At 43.3% G+C, this 24,253-nt stretch overlaps 1 protein-coding gene across 1 annotated transcript in view; it reads right to left on the reverse strand.

Annotated features, from left to right (window-relative positions):
• Positions 1-24,253, reverse strand: part of LOC141205535 (oocyte zinc finger protein XlCOF8.4-like) — a 60,977-nt gene that overhangs the window by 17,375 nt on the left and 19,349 nt on the right. The window contains exons 5-6 of the mRNA XM_073664103.1: positions 1,307-1,466; positions 966-1,047 (exon numbers count right to left, since the gene is read on the reverse strand). Coding sequence (XP_073520204.1) covers positions 966-1,047; positions 1,307-1,466 — 242 coding nt within the window. The remainder of the gene's footprint in view (positions 1-965; positions 1,048-1,306; positions 1,467-24,253) is intronic.

Consider the following 24,253-nt stretch of genomic DNA (forward strand, 5'->3'; position numbering starts at 1 on the left):
AACAGCAGCTCCTTCAAGGCCGCAGCAGTGGCAGTCGGACAAGCGGCAGCAAGACCAGCCGGAGGAGCAGGGCAGGTCGCGAGTCCACCACCTCCAGCCGGGAGCGATCATATGAATTGATCCAGCCTCAGTCTCCGGTACCCTGAACGGCAGAGTAGTGAGTGATCTACGTGAAAGTTCACCATAGTAGATGGGTCAATTTTTTCTATGTATTTTATTTTTTAAACTAGGAAAAACCCAAAAAGTGTAGTGCCAAGAGGAATAACAAGGAGTGTGCGCTGTGCGGGGTTAATTTTCCCAGCACTTATACTAAAAAGCTTAGCCAGAGTTGTATCCAAGAAACCATATCAGAGGAAACACCTAATTTTGTTATGGATTTAAAATCTTTAATCCAGACGGAGGTTAGGGACTCCCTAAAGACGTTGGCTACACGTAAAAAGAGTAGGAAGCTGAAACGTCATACATCAGACTCAGAAGAATCTGTAGTATTCCAGGGCAAGGGGAAGTCTTATTTCCTCTCCTAACTACTCGTCATTCTTATCATCATCATCTTCCTCAGATAGCGATACAGGAGGTAGGCCGTGTTTTCCAGTGCAAAACACGGATAAGCTGATTAAAGCCATCAGAACAACTATGGGCATAGCCGATACCAAGACCCCTAGGACTGTTCAGGACATCATGTTTGGGGGTCTGGATCAGAAGAAGAGGTGCACATTGTCCGTCAATGAGAGGATTGTTCATCGACATGGAATGGAAAAGACCTGATAGGAGAGGGCAGTTACCATCAACTTCAAAGAGAAGATACCCGTTTGAGGAAGAAGAATCAACCAGGTGAGATAAAACCCCCAAAATTGACGTGACAGTATCAAAATTCTCTAAAAAAAAAAATCCACCCTGCTGTCTGAGGATTTAGGAGCTTTCAAGGATCCTCTTGATAAAAAAGCGGAAACCTTATTAAAACGAACCTGGGAGTGACCAGCGGGAGCATTGAAACCGGCAGTCGCAGCCACTTGCACAGCCAGGTCAATGATGGTCTGGTTGCAGCAGCTAGAAGACCAGATTAAAGGGGACATTCCAAGGGAAAATATCCTGGCCAGTCTTCCGCTAATGCAGGGGGCGGCTGCCTTCCTCGCGGACGCGTCGGCAGATTCAGTAAGGCTGGCCGCCAGATCAGCGAATTTATCCAATGCAGCTCGCAGAGCTCTGTGGCTCAAGAGCTGGTCAGGTGATGTACAGTCTAAGATGAAACTGTGTTCAATCCCGTGTGAAGGGGAGTTTCTTTTTGGCAAAGCTCTGGATGACATACTGCTTAAAGCCGCAGATAAGAAACACTGGTTTTCCAGTGTGTTGATGCCTCAGTACAAGACTTCCTTTCGTAAAAGGAAGTATAGCATAGGTACATTTTCCAGAGACCAGGTCAGATGGAAGGACGAGGAGTGGAGGCTTCATGTTCGGAGGTCCTTCCTCTGAGAACAGAAAATCCCCTAAGTGATGGGCCTCCCCAGGTAGGAGGAAGACTGTCCCACTTCCTGCCTACCTGGGAAAAAATTACATCCAGTGCCTGGATATTAGGAATTATAAAGACAGGACTGAGACTGGAATTCAGATCCATTCCCCTGCAGACCTTCAGGATTTCGTCTCCCAGGAGGCCCAGAGCGCAAACAGCCCTGGAGCAAGAGGTATTAAACCTAGTGGAAAAGAAGGTTCTGAGAGAGACTAATAAGCGAGCAGGGGAAAGGATTCTATTCGCCCCTGTTTCTGATAAAGAAGCCAGAAGGCTCCTTTAGAACCATAATCAACTTGAAGAGCCTAAACAACTTTCTAATCTACAGACCCTTCAAGATGGAATCTATAATATCAGCCATAAAGGTGTTGTTCCTGGGTTGTTATATGAGTGTCCTTGACCTGAAGGACGCCTATTACCACGTCCCAATCCATACAGGATACCAGCGGTATCGGAGAGTAGCTGTGTATATCATCAATCATGTGAGGCAATTTCAGTTCACAGCTCTGTCCTTTGGCCTCTCCATGGCTCCAAGAATCTTTACGAAGATCATTCTGGAGGTCATGGCGCATTTGAGAGAACAAGATACTCTAGTTGTCCCTTACCTGGACGACTTCCTGGTAGTAGGCAGGTCAATGCGAGTTTTCAATGCTCTCTTGATAAGAGTCAGAGCCAGCCTGATCAATCCTGGATGGATACTGAATCTAGAGAAGTCAAGCCTGGAGCCTCGGAAGGTTCCGTCTTTTTTAGGGCTTATCTTGGACTCAGAGGGATAGACTTGTCTGTTATCAGAAGACAAGAAAAACAGAATTACGTCCCTAGCCTCAGGAGTAGTCAGGAATCCATCCAAGCAATGTCTCTTTTAGGTACAATGACATCATGTATCCCAGCAGTTCAGTGGGCTCCGATACACTCCTGATATCTGCAGCAAGATATCCTAGCAGCAGAGAAACAACTCAGGGGACACTTAGACAGGAAGATGACACTTTCCAATACAGCCATCAGCTCAATCGCATGGTGGCTGGATCGGGAGAACCTGTCACAGCGAGTTCCTTGGTCGTATCAGGTCAGGGACATAATTACAGCGGACTCAAGCTCAGATGGCTGGGAGCACATCTGGGAGATCGTGTAATACAAGGAATCTGGTCGGACAGCAAGAAAGCCTTCTCCTCAAAACATGAAGGAGCCGTCGGCGGTAAAGAATGCTGTGATGAAGTTCAGTTCCCAACTACAGGGACAACACATCCGAATTATGTCCGACAACAGGACAACAGTTGCCTATGTCAATCATCAGGGGGGCACGAGATCCTGACCTCTCATGTTAGTGAAAGATCAGATTCTACAGTTTGCAGAACAACATGAATTTATGCTCTCGGCTCTGCAAATAAGAGGCAAAGAAAACTAAAGATCAGATTCTCTGAGTCAGAATATACTGAATCAGGGCGAATGGGAGCTGAATCCAACAGTATTCCAGCAAATTGTGGATTGCTGGGGTCAATCAGAAATAGATCTTTTCGCAAACAAACGAAACAGAAAAACAATGATCTTCTGCTCCTTAAATCCAAAAGAAAGACCCTATGCATTAGATGCATTAAAAATACCCTGGAGCTTTGGCCTAGCCTATGCTTTCCCCCCACTAATGTTAATGCCAACGATTTTGAGGAAGATCCGAGAGGAGCAGGCAAGGGTCATACTAATCGCCCCATTCTGGTCCAAGAGACCCTGGTTCACCTGGATAAAGAGGATGTCCCAGTCAGATCCATGGGTCCTTCCAGATGCTCCAGATCTCCTTAAGCAAGGCCCAGGCTTCCATCTTCAGAGGTTGGGAATTTGATGGCCTGGAGTTTGAAAGGTCGTTACTAATCCAGGAAGGGTTTTCCCCAGGTCTAGTCACTACTCTGCTCAAAAGCAGTGTGACGACTAAGATCTATGGTAGGAATTTTGACCATGTCCTATCTCTTTCGGCGCAGTCAGCTAAGGTTAAAATTCCTATAAAGCTATTCTGGAATTTCTTCAAAGGGTCTTAGATATGGGGTTGGCTACCAGTACCCTTTAGGTACAGGTATCAGCGCTTGGAGCTTTATATAACTATAATTTGGCAGCAGATAGATGGGTTATCAGGTTTAAAAAGGCGTGCAATAGATCCAGACCTATTGCTACCCCGAGAATGCCTCCCTGGGATCTAAACCTGGTCCTGGAAGCCCTGACTAAGTCTCCTATTTGAGCACTTAGGAAGCGTGACAGAAAGAACTCTCACTCTGAACACAGTGATACTGATAGCGCTAACATCAGCCCGTAGAGGTAGTGACTTACAAGCTCTGTCAGTAAATCATCCTTTTACACAGGTCACTGTAGATGGAGTTACATTAAGACCAGACCCGGCCTATTTTCCGAAGGTGGCCTCCACAGAACACAGGAGATCATTCTCCCCTCATTGTATCCTAACCCAAAAGATTTAGAGGAGCAGAGGCTTTATACTCTAGATGTTAGACTGTTTTGGTTCAGTATTTGGAGGTAACAAGGCCTTGGAGGAGAAGTGATGCTGTATTTGTCTCCTTTCAGCGAGCTAGTAAGGGACTTAAAGTTACAAGGGGAACTATAGTTAGATGGATCAGGGACGCCGTTAGCTTAGCATATTTCCCTAGTAATGTGCCGGTTTCAGAGAACCTGAAGGGCCATTCCACAGAGCTGGTGCAGCCTCCTGGGCTGAGAAGGCGGAAGTGTCCATTGATAACATATGTAAGGCAGCAACATGGTAATCTCCTTCTACCTTCTATAACCATTACCGGCTTGATCTTTCTTCATCTGCTGATCTATCCTTTGGGAGAAAGGTGTTGCAAGCGGTGATCCATCCCTAAGGTGTCTGTTCTATATAAATCTCTCAGGTGGTGCTATCGTAGGAGAAGGGGAAAAAAATCATAGTTACCTAACGGGATTTTACAGAGCCCATGACAGCACCCTTATATTCCCCCCCTTTTTTGATCACTTATGGTGTTCTCCATATATGGATGTATAGTGAGAAATGTTTTATTGGTGGTAGTTGTGTACTAACATACTGTCTGAAGGTCCTCTCATGCTCTAAAACAAAACTGATGTGGAGGAGAGGTACCGCCTTTTTTATGCAGCAGGTTTCCTGTCCTGGGTGGGCGGATACCATCTCTCAGGTGGTGCTGTCATGGGCTCTGTAAAATCCTGTTACCGGTAACTATGATTTTTTCCATTTACAGACGATGGACCTGAGTGGGGCTTGTTGTTTGTGAGATGAGTAGAAGTTTTTATTGGTATTATTGATGCCTACATAATTTGGTGGCTTTTTATTCCATATTTGAGAGGCAGAATGAACAAACAGTTGAAAACCACGCTCTACTGGTTCATCCTATGAGGTTTTCTATTAGATTTTGAAATGTCAGTGTCTTGGTGAATAATTAATTCAATGTATTTACCGTATTTTTCGGACTATAAGACGCACTTTTTTCCTCCTTTTTTTTCTCCTATGCCCTCTGTTAAAGGGCTTGAATATTCAACCTCTCTCCACGCCCATGGGCATGGGGAGGGGGTGAATATTCATGCCCTTTAATGAGCGGGCACAGGAGATAGCCAGCAGCCGCAGCGCGGCTCCGCTATGTGCCGGCTATGAAGTAGAGTGAAGTCACTGCTCCCCGCGCACACAGTCCCGGCGTGGGAAGCAGTGACTTCCAGCAGCTAATCTCTCCTTGTGAGCCGCGCATGGCAGTGACGTCATGCACGGCTCACATGGAGAGATCAGTGCAGGCAGACAGGATGCAGCGCTGGAGGAGAGAGAAGAAAGGTGAGTAGGAGTGTTTATTTTTTTTTAATGTGCAGCATGATGGGGATTAGGGGTGCCATGCATATTAGGATAGGGATTAGGGGTGCCATGCATACCAGGACAGGGATTAGGGGTTCCATGCATACCAGGACAGGGATTAGGGGTGCCAAGCATACCAGGACAGGGATTAGGGGTGCCAAGCATACCAGGACAGGGATGAGGGGTGCCATGCATACCAGGACAGGGATGAGGGGTGCCATGCATACCAGGATAGGGATTAGGGGTGCCATGCATACCAGGACAGGGATGAGGGGTACCATGCATACTAGGACAGAGATAAGGGGTGCCATGCATACCAGGACATGGATTAGGGGTGCCATGCATACCAGGACAGGGATGAGGGGTGCCATGCATACCAGGACAGGGATGAGGGGTGCCATGCATACCAGGACAGGGATGAGGGGTGCCATGCATACCAGGACAGGGATGAGGGGTGCCATGCATACCAGGATAGGGATGAGGGGTACCATGCATACTAGGACAGGGATGAGGGGTGCCATGCATATCAGGATAGGTATGAGGGGTGCCATGCATACCAGGATAAGGATGAGGGGTGCCATGCATACCAGGATGGAGGGATGCCAGGCATACCAGGATGGGGATGGGGACCACGTATAAAAGGAAGGGGGCGGCATATATACCAGGATGGGGGATATTTTCAGAATTGGGGGACATTACCCCTATACCAGTGTCAGCAGAAGACCCCCCTCCCCCTTAAAAGTGCATCATGACCACATTTTTTGCTCAAATTTTTATTTTTTTATTTTCCTCTAAAACCTAGGTGCGTCTTATGGTCCGGTGTGTCTTATAGTCCGAAAAATATGGTACATAGCTTGCCATTATTATAGACAGTTTAAGTAGAAATTTAAAAAAATAAAATCCAAGGATATTTTATTGAAAAATAATAGATTTTTATCTTAGCAGATGACTGTACCTGGAGATCAGAAGGACAGCTGACATCTTCAATTTTTAAATCAGAAGATCTTGAGATCCCACAGGATACAATTGAAGTGAATGCCATTACTCCAGATATACCATCATCCCTTCACAGCAAAGATTTGTCATCTGATTCTTTGAAACAGGTCCTGTCTTCTGATTCATTACCAACTACTAAGGAAAATCATAGTCACAAATTAAGCATTAAAAAACAAACTGATCCTAAAGCAAAGAAGACATTTTTAGAATATGGAAATAGTTTTCCTCTCGAAAAATCTTTTCCTAAACATCAAAAAATTCACACAGCCGAGAATAGATTTTCTTGTTCCAAGTGTGGGAAATATTTTAACAAGAAATCAGATCTTGTTAAACACCAGGGAACTCACACAGGGGAGAAGCCTTTTTCATGTTCAGAATGTGGGAAATGTTTTACAAAAAAATCCAATGTTGTTAAGCACCAGAAAACTCACACAGGGGAGAAGCCATTTTCATGTTCAGAATGTGAGAAATGTTTTTACCAGAAATCATATTTAGTTAGTCACCAGAGAATTCACACAGGGGAGAAGCCTTTTTCCTGTTCAGAATGTGAGAAATGTTTTTACCAGAAATCAGATTTAGTTATTCACCAGAGAATTCACACTGAGAAGAAGCCTTTTTCATGTTCAGAATGTGAGAAATGTTTTAACCACAAATCAAATTTTGTTAGGCACCAGAGAACTCACACAGGGGAGAAGCCTTTTTCATGTTCAGAATGTGGGAAACGGTTTAACCAGAAATCAAGTCTTGTTAAACACCACAGAACTCACACAGGGGTGAAGCCTTTTTCATGTTCAGAATGTGGTAAACATTTTGAACAGAAATGCAATCTTGTTAAACACCACAGAACTCACACAGGGGAGAAGCCTTTTTCATGTTCAGAATGTGGTAAACATTTTAAACAGAAATACAGTCTTGTTATACACCAGATAACTCATACAGAGGAGAAGCCTTTTTCATGTTCAGAATGTGGGAAATATTTTACACGAAAAGCAGCTCTTAATAAACATCAGAGAAGTCACACAAGGGAGAAGCCTTTTTCATGTTCAGAATGTGGTAAACATTTTAAACAGAAATACGGTCTTGTTATACACCAGATAACTCATACAGAGGAGAAGCCTTTTTCATGTTCAGAATGTGGAAAATATTTTACACGAAAAGCAGCTCTTAATAAACATCAGAGAAGTCACACAGGGGAGAAGCCTTTTTCATGTTCAGAATGTGGTAAACATTTTAAACAGAAATACGGTCTTGTTATACACCAGAGAACTCATACAGAGGAGAAGCCTTTTTCATGTTCAGAATGTGGGAAATATTTTAAACCGAAATACAGTCTTGTTATACACCAGAGAACTCATACAGAGGAGAAGCCTTTTTCAAGTTCAGAATGTGGGAAATATTTTACGCGGAAAGCAACTCTTAATAAACATCAGGGAAGTCACACAGGGGAGAAGCCTTTTTCAAAATTAAATTTTTATTGAAAGATTAAATAATTTTCAATTACAAAAATGCAAAAAACAAACAAAAAAAAAACGATTAACCAGGACAATATCAGCATCAGTATATCATAGAATATACAGTTATGTCCATATATATTTGGACAGAGACAACATTTTTCTAATTTTGGTTCTAGACATTACCACAATGAATTTTAAACAAAACAATTCAGATGCAGTTGAAGTTCAGACTTTCAGCTTTCATTTGAGGGTATCCACATTAAAATTGGATGAAGGGTTTAGGAGTTTCAGCTCCTTAACATGTGCCACCCTGTTTTTAAAGGGACCAAAAGTAATTGGACAGATTAAATAATTGTAAATAAAATGTTCATTTCTAGTACTTGGTTGAAAACCCTTTGTTGGCAATGACTGCCTGAAGTCTTGAACTCATGGACATCACCAGACGCTGTGTTTCCTCCTTTTTGATGCTCTGCCAGGCCTTCACTGCGGTGGTTTTCAGTTGCTGTTTGTTTGTGGGCCTTTCTATCTGAAGTTTAGTCTTTAACAAGTGAAATGCATGCTCAATTGGGTTGAGATCAGGTGACTGACTTGGCCATTCAAGAATATTCCACTTCTTTGCTTTAATAAACTCCTAGGTTGCTTTGGCTTTATGTTTTGGGTCATTGTCCATCTGTAGTATGAAACAACAACCAATCAGTTTGGCTGCATTTGGCTGATCTGAGCACACAGTATGGCTCTGACTACATCAGAATTCATTCGGCTGCTTCTGTCCTGTGTCACATCATCAATAAACACTAGTGACCCAGTGCCACTGGCAGCCATGCATGCCCGCGCCATCACACTGCCTCCGCCGTGTTTTACTGATGATGTGGTATGCTTTGGATCATGAGCTGTACCACGCCTTCGCCATACTTTTCTCTTTCCATCATTCTGGTAGAGGTTGATCTTGGTTTCATCTGTCCAAAGAATGTACTTCCAGAACTGTGCTGGCTTTTTTAGATGATTTTTAGCAAAGTCCAGTCTAGGCTTTTTATTCTTGATGCTTATGAGTAGCTTGCACCGTGCAGTGAACCCTCTGTATTTACTTTCATGCAGTCTTCTCTTTATGGTAGATTTGGATATTGATACGCCTACCTCCTGGAGAGTGTTGTTCACTTGGTTGGTTGTTGTGAAGGGGTTTCTCTTCACCATGGAGATTATTCTGCGATCATCCACCACTGTTGTCTTCCGTGGGCGCCCAGGTCTTTTTCCATTGATGAGTTCACCAGTGCTTTCTTTCTTTCTCAGGATGTACCAAACTGTAGATTTTGCCACTCCTAATATTGTAGCAATTTCTCGGATGGGTTTTTTCTGCTTTTGCAGCTTAAGGATGGCTTGTTTCACCTGCATGGAGAGTTCCTTTGACCGCATGTTTACTTCACAGTAAAAGCTTCCAAATGCAAGCACCACACCTCAAATCAACTCCAGGCCTTTTATCTGCTTAATTGAGAATGACATAACGAAGGGATTGCCCACACTTGTCCATGAAATAGCCTTGGAGTCAATTGTCCAATTATTTTTGGTCCCTTTAAAAACAGGGTGGCACATGTTAAGGAGCTGAAACTCCTAAACCCTTCATCCAATTTTAATGTGGATACCCTCAAATGAAAGCTGAAAGTCTGAACGTCAACTGCATCTGAATTGTTTTGTTTAAAATTCATTGTGGTAATGTCTAGAACCAAAATTAGAAAAATGTTGTCTCTGTCCAAATATATATGGACCTAACTGTAAGTATAACGTCATGCTGGCAACCCATGACCTAGAACGCAAACCCAGCTTTCTGACACTAGGCACTAGATTGCCACACAAAATCCTTTGGTAATCTTCAGATTTCATGATGCCTTGCACACAGTGAAGGCACCCAATGTCAGAGGCAGCAAAACGACTCCAAAACATCTTTGAACCTCCACCATATTCCACTGTAGTTACTGTGATCTTTTCTTTGTAGGCTTCATTCTGTTTAAACAGTAGAACGAAGTGTTTTTTACCGAAAAGCTCTATACTGGTCTCCTCTGTCCACAAGACTTTTCCCCAGAAGGGTTTCAGCTTACTCATGTACATTTTGGCAAACTACAGTGTAGCTTTTTTATGCCTCAGTGTCAGCAGTGGGGTCCGCCTTATTCTCCTGCCATAGCGTTTCATTTAATTCAAATGTTAATGGTTAGTTCACGCTGGCACTGATGCACCCTGAGCATGCAAGACAGCTTGAATTTCTTTGGAACTTTGGTGGGGCTACTTATTCACCATCTGGACTATCTTGCGTTGCAACCTTTCGTCAATTTTTCTCTTCTGTCCACATCCAGGGAGATTAGCTACAGTGACATGGGTTGTAAATGTATTGATTATGTTGTGCACCATGGACAAAGGAACATCCGGATCTCTGGAGATGGACTTGAAAAATATCAAGAATTTCAAGATTAGAACAATTTTGGTTCTCAAGTCCTCAAACAGTTCTCTTGTTCTCTTTCTGTTCTCCATGCTTAGTGTGGCACACGCATGCACACTATGCAAAGATTGAATCAACTTCTCCCTTTTTATCTGGTTTCAGGTGTGATTTTCATGTTGCCCACACCTGTTACTTGCCACAATTGAGTATGAACGAGTTTCACATGCTTGAAACGAAGTTGTTTACCCACACCCCACAATTTTGACAAAAGGTGGCAGCAATTTTGACCGGCCCATTTTTGGTGGTTTTGTGTGAAATTATGTTCACTTTGCCTTTTTTTAATCTGTTTTTTTTTGTTCTTCCTATACACATAAAGGAAATAAACATGTATAGCAAAATGTGTAATTGCAGTAATTTTCTGGGAGAATTACTTCATTTTTTGGAACAATTTTAAGGAAGCCAACACTTTGACCATGACTTTTTTTTGTTGCAGCATTTCATCCTCTACATGTTCAGCTATATTAGAAGGCTTGTAGCAAACTCCAATTAGCAGCGTTCCATTATTGGCATTTCCATGTACATTTACCCATACTGACTCTACATTGTCGAAGCTCCACTCCAATGTCGTCATTTAGCACAGGTCTTAAGTTGGATTTAATGAAAATACCCACCCCTCCACCTTTTTTTCTTTCCTAACCTTTTGAATGTAGTGTAACCCTCTATGTTTGTCACTCAGTCATGGCTTTCTAGCCAGGTTCCTGTAATGCCCACCACATCGTAATCTGTGGCTGACATTAGGTTTGTTTGCAAGACCTCTTGCATTTGCCAGCAGACATTTACTATTAACTATTTATTACTCCTTCTTGCCTCCTTACTTTCCTTGAATGTCCCAGCCCCCTAAATCCTCATTGACCCCTACTGTCTCTCTCTCTCTCTGTCTACTCTATGCCCTTATTTGCACAAAAAAACCTCCCTCCTCACAGATCCTAGTTTAAAAGCTCCTCCATCCATCTGACCATTTTTCACTGCAGCACATCTGCACCCTCCCAGTTGAGGTGCAGTTTGTCCTTATCGTAGAGCCTGTAGCCGACAGAAGCAGGCCCAGTTCTCCATGAACCCAAACCCTTTATCCTGCAACTTATTTATCTCCTTAAGTTCCCTCTAACTTTCTAGTGACGCTAGTGGAATCGGCTGTATTTCTGCAAACACTACCTTGGATGTCCTGTACTTCAGCTTCTCTCCTAATTCCCTGTGATCATTTTTAAAGACCTTCCACCTTCCTCTAACTTTGTCATTGGTACCAATGTGTACTGCTGCACAATCTTTCCACTTAACGAGATGGTGCAGACAGCGCCTGACCCACCTGGAACTAAGAACTCGCTCTACCTCATACTCCCAACACCCTTCCAAATCCACCTTATTTATGTCTTGAGGTCCCCTCAAATTTTTTTAAAAGAGAAGAATGGAAAGAATTATGATTTTCCAGGTAATAAGAAGTTGCAACTTAACTGTCACATGATTTAAATTTGTAATAATTTTATAAGGACCTACAAATTTAGGTGCAAACTTTCTATATGTGACCTTTAAGCGCAGATATTTTGAGGACAACCACACAATATCCCCCACCCTAAAGACAGAAGCTTTCCTACGTCTGCAGTTAGCACCACTTTTGGCCTGGTCACTAGCTACCAAAAAGACCCTTTTGTCCTCCCTCCGGACCTTAATTAGTTGGGGACAAAATCTCTCCTCCACTGGCAGGGATGATTGTAATCCTGAAATATTCCCAAACTCTGGATTAAAACTACAGCAGCTAAAAAAAAGCAAGGTCCCGGTAGCCTTTGAGGAACGGTTATTTAGAGCACACTCGATAAGGGGCAGAAATTCCACCCGGTCTTCCTGATTTGAGGAGACAAAACATCACTAATACTGCTCTATTTCCTGGTTCATCCTTCTGGTTGACCATTAGTCTCGGTATGATAGACTGAGAGAAAAAAGCAGCTTATTACCCAATCTGGAGCAAAAACTAGCCAGAAATTGAACCCCTGAATGAAAAATTATATTTTTGGGAACACCATGAAATTTAATCTATGAGAAATGAACAAAGTTGCTAAGATCCTAGCTGTTGGCAACTTTTGAAGCAGGACCAAAAGAACCTTTTTGCTCAAACGGTCCACCACCACCCACACGACAGTAATACCACCAGAGTTAAGCAAATCATTGACAAAGTCCATGGACAAGTGGGTCCAGGGCTGCAACGAAACATCGTTAGGGAAGAGATAACCCACTGAGCTTGATGAGAGGCTTTAGCCCTGGCACAGACTTTGCATTTCCAAACATACTCTCCAATATCCTTAAGAGCATTCTGCCACCAAAAGGACCTAGAAAGAGATCTCCAAGTGGCAGACGAACCCGCGTGCCCAGCTAAAACGGAATCATGTTCTTCATTAAGAAGATGTACATGTAAAGAGGGCAATACATAAAGCTTGTTCATAGGTAAACCTTCCTGAGCATCCTGAATGCGCTGCCTAAGATCTTCACCCACTCCTCTGTGACTGGAGAGGTGGATGGCCGTATATGACCCTTAGGGCTCATACCCATATGTGTGAAAAACGTTTCGATATCTGGACCGGAAAATCGGATGAGTGTCATGCGATTTTCATGAGGACAATGCGATTTTTCACATCTAGCATCCATATGACATCCGTATGCAATGCATTTTGCTTTCTCTGCAACTATTATTCGATAATCATTTACAGTGTTATATGCTACAGAATGGTAATGTATCCGTAAAAATTGGATGCCATATGGATGGTCCTTGTGCCATCCGTTTTTTTTTTCTCGCACCCATTGACTTGCATTGGCGAGTCTTGTCCGATATATGTGGCAAATTGCAGCATGCTTCGATTTTTTGTGCAGATGAGCAGGGACTCATAGATTAACATTGATCAGAGTGCAATCCAATTTTTTATCGGATTGCACTCATCCGTTTTTCACGCAGATGAGTATGAGCCCTATGCAAGAAAAACAGACTAGAGCAATCCGATAAATCGGATTGCACTCTGATCAATGTTAATCTATGAGGTACAGTACAGACCAAAAGTTTGGACACACCTTCTCATTTAAAGATTTTTCTGTATTTTCATGACTGTGAAAATTGTACATTCACACTGAAGGCATCAAAACTATGAATTAACACACGTGGAATTATATACTTAACAAAAAAGTGTGAAACAATTGAAAATATGTCTTATATTCTAGGTTCTTCAAAGTAGCCACCTTTTGCTTTGATGACTGCTTTGCACACTCTTGGCATTCTCTTGATGAGCTTCAAGAGGTAGTCACTGGAAATGGTCTTGCAACAATCTTGAAGGAGTTCCCAGAGATGCTTAGTACTTGTTGGCCCTTTTACCTTCACTCTGCGGTCCAGCTCACCCCTAACCATCTCGATTGGGTTCAGGTCTGGTGACTGTGGAGGCCAGGTCATCTGGCGTAGCACCCCATCACTCTCCTTCTTGGTCAAATAGCACTTACACAGCTTGGAGGTGTGTTTGAGGTCATTGTCCTGATGAAAAATAAATGATGGTCCAACTAAACGCAAACCGGATGGAATAGCATGCCGCTGCAAGATGCTGTGGTAGCCATGCTGGTTCAGTATGCCTTCAATTTTGAATAAATCCCCAACAGTGTCACCAGCAAAGCACCCCCACACCATCACACCTCCTCCTCCATGCTTCACGGTGGAACCAGGCATGTAGAGTCCATCCTTTCACCTTTTCTGCATCGCACAAAGACACGGTGGTTGGAACCAAAGATCTCAAATTGGACTCATCAGACCAAAGCACAGATTTCCACTTGTCTAATGTCCATTCCTTGTGTTCATTAGCCAAAACTTGTCTCTTCTGCTTGTTGCCTGTCCTTAGCAGTGGTTTCCTAGCAGCTATTTTACCATGAAGGCCTGCTGCACAAAGTCTCCTCTTAACAGTTGTTGTAGAGATGTGTCTGCTGCTAGAACTCTGTGTGGCATTGACTTGGTCTCTAATCTGAGCTGCTGTTAACCTGCGATTTCTGAGGCTGGTGACTCGGATAAACTTATCCTCAGAAGCAGAGGTGACTCTTCGTCTTCCTTTCCTGGGGCGGTCCTCATGTGAGCCAGTTTCTTTGTAGCACTTGATGGTTTTTGCAACTGCACATGGGGACACTTTCAAAGTTTTCCCAATTTTTTGCACTGACTGACCTTCATTTCTTAAAGTAATGATGGCCACTCGTTTTTCTTTACTTAGCTGCTTTTTTCTTGCCATAATACAAATTCTAACAGTCTATTCAGTAGGACTATCAGCTGTGTATCCACCAGACTTCTGCACAACACAACTGATGATCCCAACCCCATTTATAAGGCAAGAAATCCCACTTATTAAACCTGACAGGGCACACCTGTGAAGTGAAAACCATTTCCGGTGACTACCTCTTGAAGCTCATCAAGAGAATACCAAGAGTGTGCAAAGCAGTCATCAAAGCAAAAGGTGGCTACTTTGAAGAATCTAGAATATAAGACATATTTTCAGTTGTTTCACACTTTTTTGTTAAGTATATAATTCCACATGTGTTAATTCATAGTTTTGATGCCTTCAGTGTGAATGTACAATTTTCACAGTCATGAAAATACAGAAAAATCTTTAAATGAGAAGGTGTGTCCAAACTTTTGGTCTGTACTGTACATCTCATCTGTGATTTTTTTTCTCAGTTGAAATTGGACTGAGAAAAAAATCGCAGCATACTGCGTATATCGGACGAGACTCGCCAATGCAAGTCAATGGGACCAGCCGTATGCCATCCGATTTTTATGGATACATTATCATTCTGTAGCACAGAACACTGTAAATGGTCTTGTAAATGATGGCAGAATAATAGTTGCAGAGAAAAAAAACCCATACGGATGTTAGGTGCGAAAAATCACATTTTCCTCTCATGAAAATCGCATGGAACTCTATCGTTTTTTCGGTCCAGAATACGGAATTTTTTTTTCACACGTATGGGTATGAGCGCTTAGCTGGACTCTTCTGAATATAGTTTTTCAAGGCCGCCCTCCCTGGAAGGGGTTAAACATACGAGATTTCTGCATTTTAGCTCCTGGTATGAAGTGGATAGCACAATCATATGCCGCCATATAGTAGACATCCAGTAACTGGTAATAATCACCTCATGTGTCGTCTATTTGTCTCCAAGCAGGAAAATCCCATGTTGCATCCACACATAAAACTGTAGAAAAGGCGGCGCGGGGTAATTGTGCCAGTAGTGAGGGGCAAATAATGCCGGAAATGTCACTGACTGCGGAGAAGTTTCTCCACCGGCTCTGCAGGTGGAGGTATCTGGAGATCCCCCTTTACTGGGCGCTGGGGGGGCATTAACCCCTTCAGCACGGAGACTCTTTTGGGGTCTCTGTGTGGTGTGAACAGTGAGGTAACAGCTGTGGACAGAATGCGGCTTAGTTGGTTCCCGTCCACATTAGATCCATTCAGACGACTGCAGGATGAAGGACAGAAGCCCAGAGAAGTCCTCACACAACGCCATTAATCATCTCCTAGTTCTATCACAGAATACTGTATGTGGCAGGTACTTAATGGATCTTCTGCTTTCTGGACCGGTTCCTCCTGTAAGTCCTATTAACCCTTTCTCCCCAGAGCCTGTTTGTTCACCTTCCTGAGCAGTATCACTTTATGAGGTAATAACTCTGGAGCTTCAGCGGATCCCATTGATTCTGAGATTGAGTTTTCTTGACAAATTGTTCTTCATGTTAGTGGTAAATTTAGGACGATATTTTTTGCTTTTATTTGTGAAAATATCAGAAATTTGGAGAAAGTTTCACAATTTTCAAACTTTTAATTTTTATGCCTTTGAACCTGAGTTCTGCGACACAAAATAGTTAATAAATAACAACATATCCCACATGCCTACTTTCCATCAACACCATTATTGAAACATAATTTTTTATGTTAGGAAGTTAGAAGGGTTAAAAGTTTATCATCAATTTCTCATTTTTCCAATGTGTGGTGAGCACTTTGAACCCCAATGTGCTTTATGAGGCGTGATAAAAAAAAAAACTAATTTTCCCCACAAAAATGTTTTTAGCCCCAATTTTTTTATTTTCACAAAAGTTACAGGAGAAAATTGACTCCAAAATTGATTGTGCAATTTCTCCTGAGTAAGCTGTTAACCCATATGTGGTGGAAAACTAATGCATTGGCTCGGAAGGGAAGGGACGCCATTTTGGCTGGAATAGGTAGTGGACGCCATGTCTCATTTAAAGAACCGCTGACATTCCAAAACAGCAGAAACCCCCTCAGGTGACCCCATTTTGGAAACTACACCTCTAGAGGAATTCATCTAAGGGAGTAGTGAGCATTTTTAACCCTCAGGCGATTAATAATATAATAATAATAATAGTTTATTTTTATAGCGCCAACATATTCCGCAGCACTTTACAAATTTTAGGGGGGACTTATACAGACAATACAGAATAAGCATATCTCATATCGAACGGAGTGAGGGCCCTGCTCGCGAGCGTACAGTCTATGAGGAAGTGGGGGAGACACAAAAGGTAAAAAGTACATATATTGTATAATGCAGCCTTGATATACTGAATAGGATAAATAATAATACATGGACTGGTCGCCAGCCAGTATGTGTGCAGTCCTGACAGAGGCTTTTATGTGCATGGTTGGTTTGAACCCGAAGTTGAAGAAGATTTTAATATGGGGGAAAGCTGGGATGGACAGAGTGTGTTTAGGTGATACGCCAGTCTAAAGAAATGTGTTTTTAGGGTTCGCTTGAAACTGTGGGTATTGGGAATTAATCGAACTGTCCTGGGTAGTGCATTCCAGAGAATTGGCGCAGCACGCGAGAAATCTTGGAGACGGGAGTGGGAAGTTCGGATTATGGAGGATTTTAGTTTCAAGTCATTTGCAGAACGGAGGGCACGTGTAGGGTGGTAGACTGAGACAAGGGAGGAGATGTAGGGGGGTACTGAAGCATGGAGCGCTTTGTGGGTAAGCGTGATAAGTTTAAAACGAACTCTATATTGGATGGGCAACCAATGCAATGACTGGCACAGGGAAGAGGCATCTGAGTAGCGGTTGACGAGGAATATGATCCTGGCTGCTGCGTTCAGGACGGATTGGAGAGGGGAGAGTTTAGTAAGAGGGAGACCGATTAGTAGAGCGTTGCAATAGTCAAGACGAGAATGAATAAGAGCGACAGTAAGAGTTTTTGCCGAGTCAAAGGTGAGAAAAGTCCTGATTCTTGAGATGTTTTTGAGGTGTAGATGACATGAACGAGCGAGTGATTTGATGTGCGGAGTGAAAGAAAGATCTGAATCAAAAATGACCCCAAGACAGCGGGCTTGTAGCTGGGGAGTAATGGTTGAGCCACAAACGGAGATGGCAATATCGGGCACAGGTAGATTAATGGAGGGAGGAAAGACGAGTAGTTCAGTTTTTGACAGATTCAGTTTTAGGTAGAGGGAGGACATAATGTTAGACACAGCAGAAAGACAATCACTGGTCTTTTGTAGTAATGCAGGGGTGATGTCCGGAGCAGAGGTGTATAATTGGGTGTCATCAGCATAGAGATGGTACTGAAAACCGAATCTACTGATTGTTTGTCCAAAAGGAGCGGTGTATAAGGAGAAAAGAAGGGGGCCTAGGACTGATCCTTGAGGAACCCCGACAGTAAGAGGAAGTAGGGAGGAGGAGGAGCCGGCAAAAGACACAGAGAAGGAGCGGTCAGAGAGATAAGAGGAGAACCAGGAGAGAACCGTGTCCTTGAGGCCAATAGTGCGGAGCATAGTGAGGAGGAGCTGGTGATCCACAGTGTCAAATGCTGCAGAGAGATCCAGGAGAATCAGCAGGGAGTAGTGACCATTAGATTTAGCTGTTAGTAGATCATTAGAGACTTTAGTGAGGGCAGTTTCAGTAGAATGTAAAGAGCGGAAACCAGATTGTAAAGGGTCAAGAAGAGAGTTGTCTGAGAGATAGCGGATTAGACGGGAGTGGACCAGGCGTTCCAGGAGTTTAGAGATAAAGGGAAGATTGGAAACAGGTCTGTAGTTGGCCGTGCAGTTCTGGTCGAGGGATGGTTTTTTAAGTAATGGTTGTATGCTGGCGTGTTTAAAAGAAGAGGGAAAGATACCAGATGAGAGGGAAAGGTTGAAAATTTTAGTTAGGTGAGAGGTGACAGCTGGAGCAAGGGACTGAAGGAGATGTGAGGGAATAGGGTCGCTGGTGCAGGTGGTAGGGCGAGAAGATGCAAGGAGCCTGATCACTTCATCTTCCGTGACTGGTTCGAAGTCTGAAAATGAGCAAGATACAATGTGGCGGGGGGGAACATGCATAACATTTGGGGATTGGGAGAAAATTTCCTGTCGGATATGGTCAATTTTTTCTTTGAAATAGTTAGCCAGATCGTCAGCGCTGAGGTCGGTGGTCGGGGCCTGTGCTGTTTGATTGAGGAGAGAATGAAACGTGTCAAAGAGTCGTTTAGGATTATTGGAAAGTGAGATGATGAGGTTGTTAAAGTAGGTTTGTTTGGAGAGGTGAAGGGCAGAGTTATATGTTTTCAGCATAAATTTATAGTGGAGGAAATCTTCGGGCAGATTTGATTTTCTCCACAGCCGTTCAGCGCACCTGGAGTACCTCTGGAGAAGACGTGTTTGAGGCGTGTGCCAGGGTTGTCGCCGTCTATGCCGAATTGTTCTTTGTGTAGGAGGTGCGGCTTCATCCAGGGCGCATAGCATTATTTTGTTATAATGCTTCAATGCAGATTCGGGACATGAGAGGGAGGAGATTGGGGCCAATGATGATTGCAACCTTTTTATAAATTTCTGGGTGTTAATGGCGCGTAAATTTCTATAAGTGTGGACGGTGGGAGTGTCTTGAGTAGAGTCACAGTTCTTGACAGAGAGTGAAAGAAGATTATGGTCAGAGAGTGGAAGGGGAGAGTTAGTAAAGTCATGTACTGAGCAAAGCCGGGAGAAGATCAGGTCCAATGTGTTCCCGTCCTCATGTGTAGGAGAATTAGCAAGCTGTGAAAGGCCGAAGGAGGAGGTTAATGATAAAAGATGCGTGGCAGATGGGGAAAGAGGATCGCCAATTGGGATGTTAAAGTCTCCCATGATTATCGTGGGGATGTCGCAGGATAGAAAATTTGTAAGCTAGGCAGCAAAGTGATCCAGGAATTGACGGGGGGGACCTGGGGGGCGATAGACAACCGCCACTCGCAGGGAGAAGGGCCGGTAGAGTCTGACTGTGTGGGCCTCAAAGGACGGGAAGATAAGGGAGGGTACAGGGGGGATAACCTGAAAAGTACATTTTGTTGAAAGAAGCAGACCAACACCTCCACCTGATCTGTTGTCAGGTCGCGGGGTATGAGAGAAATGTAGGCCACCATAGGAGAGAGCTGCAGCGGCGGTGGTGTCCGACTGCTGGATCCAGGTTTCAGTGAGAGCCAGAAGGTTGAGGGAATTAGAGAGGAAAAAGTCATGGATGTAAGAGAGTTTATTACAAGCTGAGCGTGCATTCCAAAGGGCACAGTTGAATGAGACAGAAGATATGCAGGGAATATTAATGAGATTAGCAGGGTTTCTGAATGTAACAGGGAAAGAGTTAGTGTTATTATTACTGGAGGGTCCTGGGTTGGGAGAAATATCACCTGCGACTAATAGAAGGAAGATACAGAGAGTGAGCAGATGATTGAGTGATTTGTGAGAGCGTTTCCTGCGTTGTATGGTGGGAATGAATGGATCTGCGTGGTATAACATTGTGAAGAGAGCATGACAACTGTACATAGGAGAAGAGAGGAGTGAGGGATTAATATGGATGAAGTGTGCCGCATTTGTGGGTGAACGGTGAATGTGGATGATCGTAGCAACCAGAGTATAAATGGCACAGATACAAATGGTGAATACTGTTTGCCAAAAAGATGACCTGGAAGCAAGTTTGTTTAATTGTCTTGCATGTCTTACCTGTCTCCTGCCCTGTCCAACTGCCATTTTCTAACTGCCAGGGCACTTTGCTAAATTATGGCACTTCGATAAAGTATGCATAAATGCTATATGCATAAATGCCCCCGCATTCACAGAATTGTATAACATTGAGCTGAGCAAAAGAAATATTATCATTTTTTCCACCAAAATGTTACTTTGGCCCTACGTTTGTAATTGAAGAAAACAAACAATAAAATTTATTATGCAATTTCTCCTGAATACGTCAATACCCCATACGTGGTCGAAAACTACTTTTGCGGCACAGTGCATAGCTCAGAAGGGAAGGAACGCCATTTCACAGTGCAGATTTTTCTGTTATGCTTTGTGGGTGCCATGTCACATTGGCAGAGCCCCTGAGGTCCCAGAACAGAAGAATCCCCCTTAAGTGAATAGAAGAATGGTAGCACTCACCATAAGTATGCGGGATCTGCAGTCTTTATTTGGATAAAGACATAAAGGAACAGCAGTGCAGGAGGAGTGCGGGAGAGAACGTTACTGGACTATGGCCGTTTCACGCTTGATTTAGCTTCTACGGGTCTACATCCGTATAATGTACAGTGGACCTGTAGAAGCGCAATCAAACGTGAAATGGCCGCAGTCCAGTAACGTTCTTCCCCGCACTCCTCCTGCACCGCTTCTCCTTTATGTCTATCCAAATAAAGATTGCAGATCCCACATACCTATGGTGAGTGCTACCATTCTTCTATTCACTTACTGCATATACATGGACTCTGGGTATTAGCACCGCTGACCCTAGGCTGATCCTGCAGCAAATCTCTCCTGAGGACGTCTGCTCTGGATGAACAAGTCCTGGTGCTAGCTTAACTTTTTCATAGACCCCCCCCTTAAGTGATCCCATTTATAAACGACACCTCTCAATGAAGACATCTATGGGTGCAGTGATCATATTGACACCAGAGGTGTGTCACAGAATTTTATGCACCATCACTGCAATGCATCACACCAGTGTTACACTGACATAAGCCTCTTAGACCATGCTACTGGCATCTTACAAAAAAATGAAGGTTCTTGGCAAATTTATGTATGCCCATCAACCACTGCAAAGTGACCTCCGCATGATGGGTAACTATCCTCCTAAACATGCTTCTTTTGGGCTATAAGCCTAAGAACCTTAATTTTTTGCAAGTATATTTTATTTAGCAATAATGCAGTTTAGCTCTTCTGTTCTCAGTGTTTGCATGTCTTGGCCCTTACAGTGTGCTGCTGTGCTTTCTTATTATATGTTATGCAGTCATTGCAGCATGCACCTGTTCACACTATATGGAGGTGCTGGTCAGGTTCTTTGTTTTCTTGCAGTTTACCATGGAGTTTTGACTGCCTCCTTTTCTGACTCTGCACTCCACCCATCAGTCCAAGGGTGCTTTTAATTAGTATTGGTTTCTACTTGCCCACTTAAAATTGTAGGCTTATAGCCCAAGAGAGGCACGTTTAGGAGGATAGTTACCCATGCTACTGGCATGATCCAAGCAGACCACTGTTGCTGGCAGACTGGATGTCATCATGACGACCTCGGGTTGATTTGATAACCATAGGGCCCTCTCGATGACATTCTGGGGGCAATGGTTGGACAGGAGAGGGAATCCCTTACCTCTCCTAGCCTACTAAATATTGCGATTGATATCGATCGCAGCATTTAGTGGGTTAAACCACTAGGTGCAGGCACTGCACCTGGCTATGAGAATTGTGGCTTGGCTATCATGTAGCCAAGACCCCGGCAGCGATCACGCTGTCACAGCTTCTGTGCCACGCATGATACCCATGTCGTACCTATACAACATCAGTCGGGAACCCCATTCGACCATGATGTATAGGTACGTCAAATGTCATGACGGGGTTAAGGATTAGGTGATAACTAATCGCAGCCTTCAAACTAGTTCTTTGTTCTCCTTTTAATGCATGGGGTGATACAGCATTCAAATATTCCAAAACAATAAAACTGTTCTCCAGGGGTTCTCCAGCAATATGATAAAGATGGCCTTTGTCACATATTTCAGAGTGCAGTCTGTCCTAGTCACGTGTCAGGATGGGTTGCAGAATGAAGAAACACAGCTTGAGAAGTGTCTCAACTTTCAGAGAAGCAGCGTCATGAACAAACAAATCTCCGACAGCCAAAGAGCAGGGCTGTGACATGAGAAAAAATAAATCCCCCCGCTGACTGAGCACAACAGGGGTTTTTCTTCTGCTTCATCCTCCTCTATGCTTAACTGTATACCCGTTCTGCTCTGTCTGCCTGACGGCGTTACAACAGGGAATGGCGACGGACTGAGCATGTAGAACTGAGTCTGGAGAGAAAAAAAACCCTGTTGTGCTCAGTCAGCGGGGAGGTTATATTTGTTCTCATGTCACAGCCCTGCCCAGTGGCTGAGTGACGTATGGTTGTTCAACAATTACCCCACGCTGCTCCTCTGACAATTGTTGCATTTCTTGAGCTGTTTCTTAAGTCTGCAACCCATCCTGACACATGAAAAGGATGGGTTGCAGTTTGAAATATTTGCTGAGGACCATTTGTAAGCTTTGTTTATGCGATAGTTTCCCTTAATAGTGAGATCTTAGTATTATGTATACCTATCCATGTACTATAGATTTGAGTTACTGCAAATCATGTTGGCTAAACATACTCATCAAAATTGCTAAGAGGAGTATTTTTACCCCTCTGTAAAATATGTAGCATGACCTCTTCCAGAGCCTGTCCTATGGAACAGTGGGGGTACCACCAGTCAGACCCTCAGCCAAAAGAAACTTATGTCACTTTACAATAAAACTGTAAAAAATGTTTTGTCCCTTATGATCTCTGCAATTAATCAGGCTGCATGGGGCATATGGAAGGCCGGAATACACCGAGGACTGGGAGGACCTAACACCGTGGTTGTATAAGCGAATATCATGGATGTTTTTGTTGTTGTTTTTAACAGGTACTGCTGAAGAGAGAACAATTGTCAGCAAGATCTGAACGACTTAGTGCAGGTCTACTGGTGAGGACTTTGCTGCAGATAGTTTCTGCAACAAATCACACTGTGTGAACGCACCCTGATAATGATCCAACTGGCAGTTACTGTTCTTTAACCCCTTTCCAACGACGTCAGTAATAGTACGTAGCTGCGCCCTGGGACTTATGGACCAGCTACGTACTAATACGCATAATGCGATCGCGCCCGCACTCAAGCGCTGCGGGGCGATCGCCGCCGGGTGTCAGCTGATTGTCACAGCTGACACCCGGTGCTATGTGCCAGGAGCGGTCAAACACCACTGCTGGCACGTTAACCCCCGAAATGCAGCAATCAAAGTCGATCAAGAAACAAAATACTAGAGCTCCAAATCATGTCTCTATTAAAATGAGGCATAAATAAATTGTTTAAATTGTAATTTTATTAGGAATAAATATAAAACATACATAAAATAAGCAAAGGTATCAGAACATGTAGCAATCAAATAGCAAAGCATATGACGGAATAGATTTTAAGTATATAGTGTTTTATAATCATCCCTAGAGGAGTATAAATGCCAATAAATATAAAGGAGCAGGATGTAAAAAAGTATTAGAAAGTGCTAGTGCATAGATATCAGTACTCAATATATATGATAGCAGCAAAATTAAACAAAGTGCCAATGTGTGTCAGAACATAAATAAGTAATGAATAAATAAGATGCAAGCGCCTAAATTCATTTACATTTAACACATACTATCAGCTAGTCAAGATATTGCACATAGGGAAGTCTGAAAAAAAGAGCAAATTTATCAAGTCAAGCATAATGCCACTTACATATTGTAGTTGAGGAGCCTTGCTATCCGGCCACCACCCCCGAGGGTGGTGGCCGGATAGCAATCAATCAATCAACATTGATTTGATTTCTTCCTCAGGTCATCATGTGATAAATAAATGTTCACTGTTTTTCTACACCTTCTCATCTTGGTTGTAATCGTGACAGCACCCACCACAATGCCTTATTTTCTGATTTTTTGCCTCGCAACAGCTTCTATAAAGGGAATTTT

This window comes from Phyllobates terribilis, unplaced genomic scaffold (assembly GCF_046119375.1).
Source record: "Phyllobates terribilis strain yellow unplaced genomic scaffold, ASM4611937v1 Scaffold_140__1_contigs__length_4765195, whole genome shotgun sequence".
Lineage (NCBI taxonomy): Eukaryota > Metazoa > Chordata > Amphibia > Anura > Dendrobatidae > Phyllobates > Phyllobates terribilis.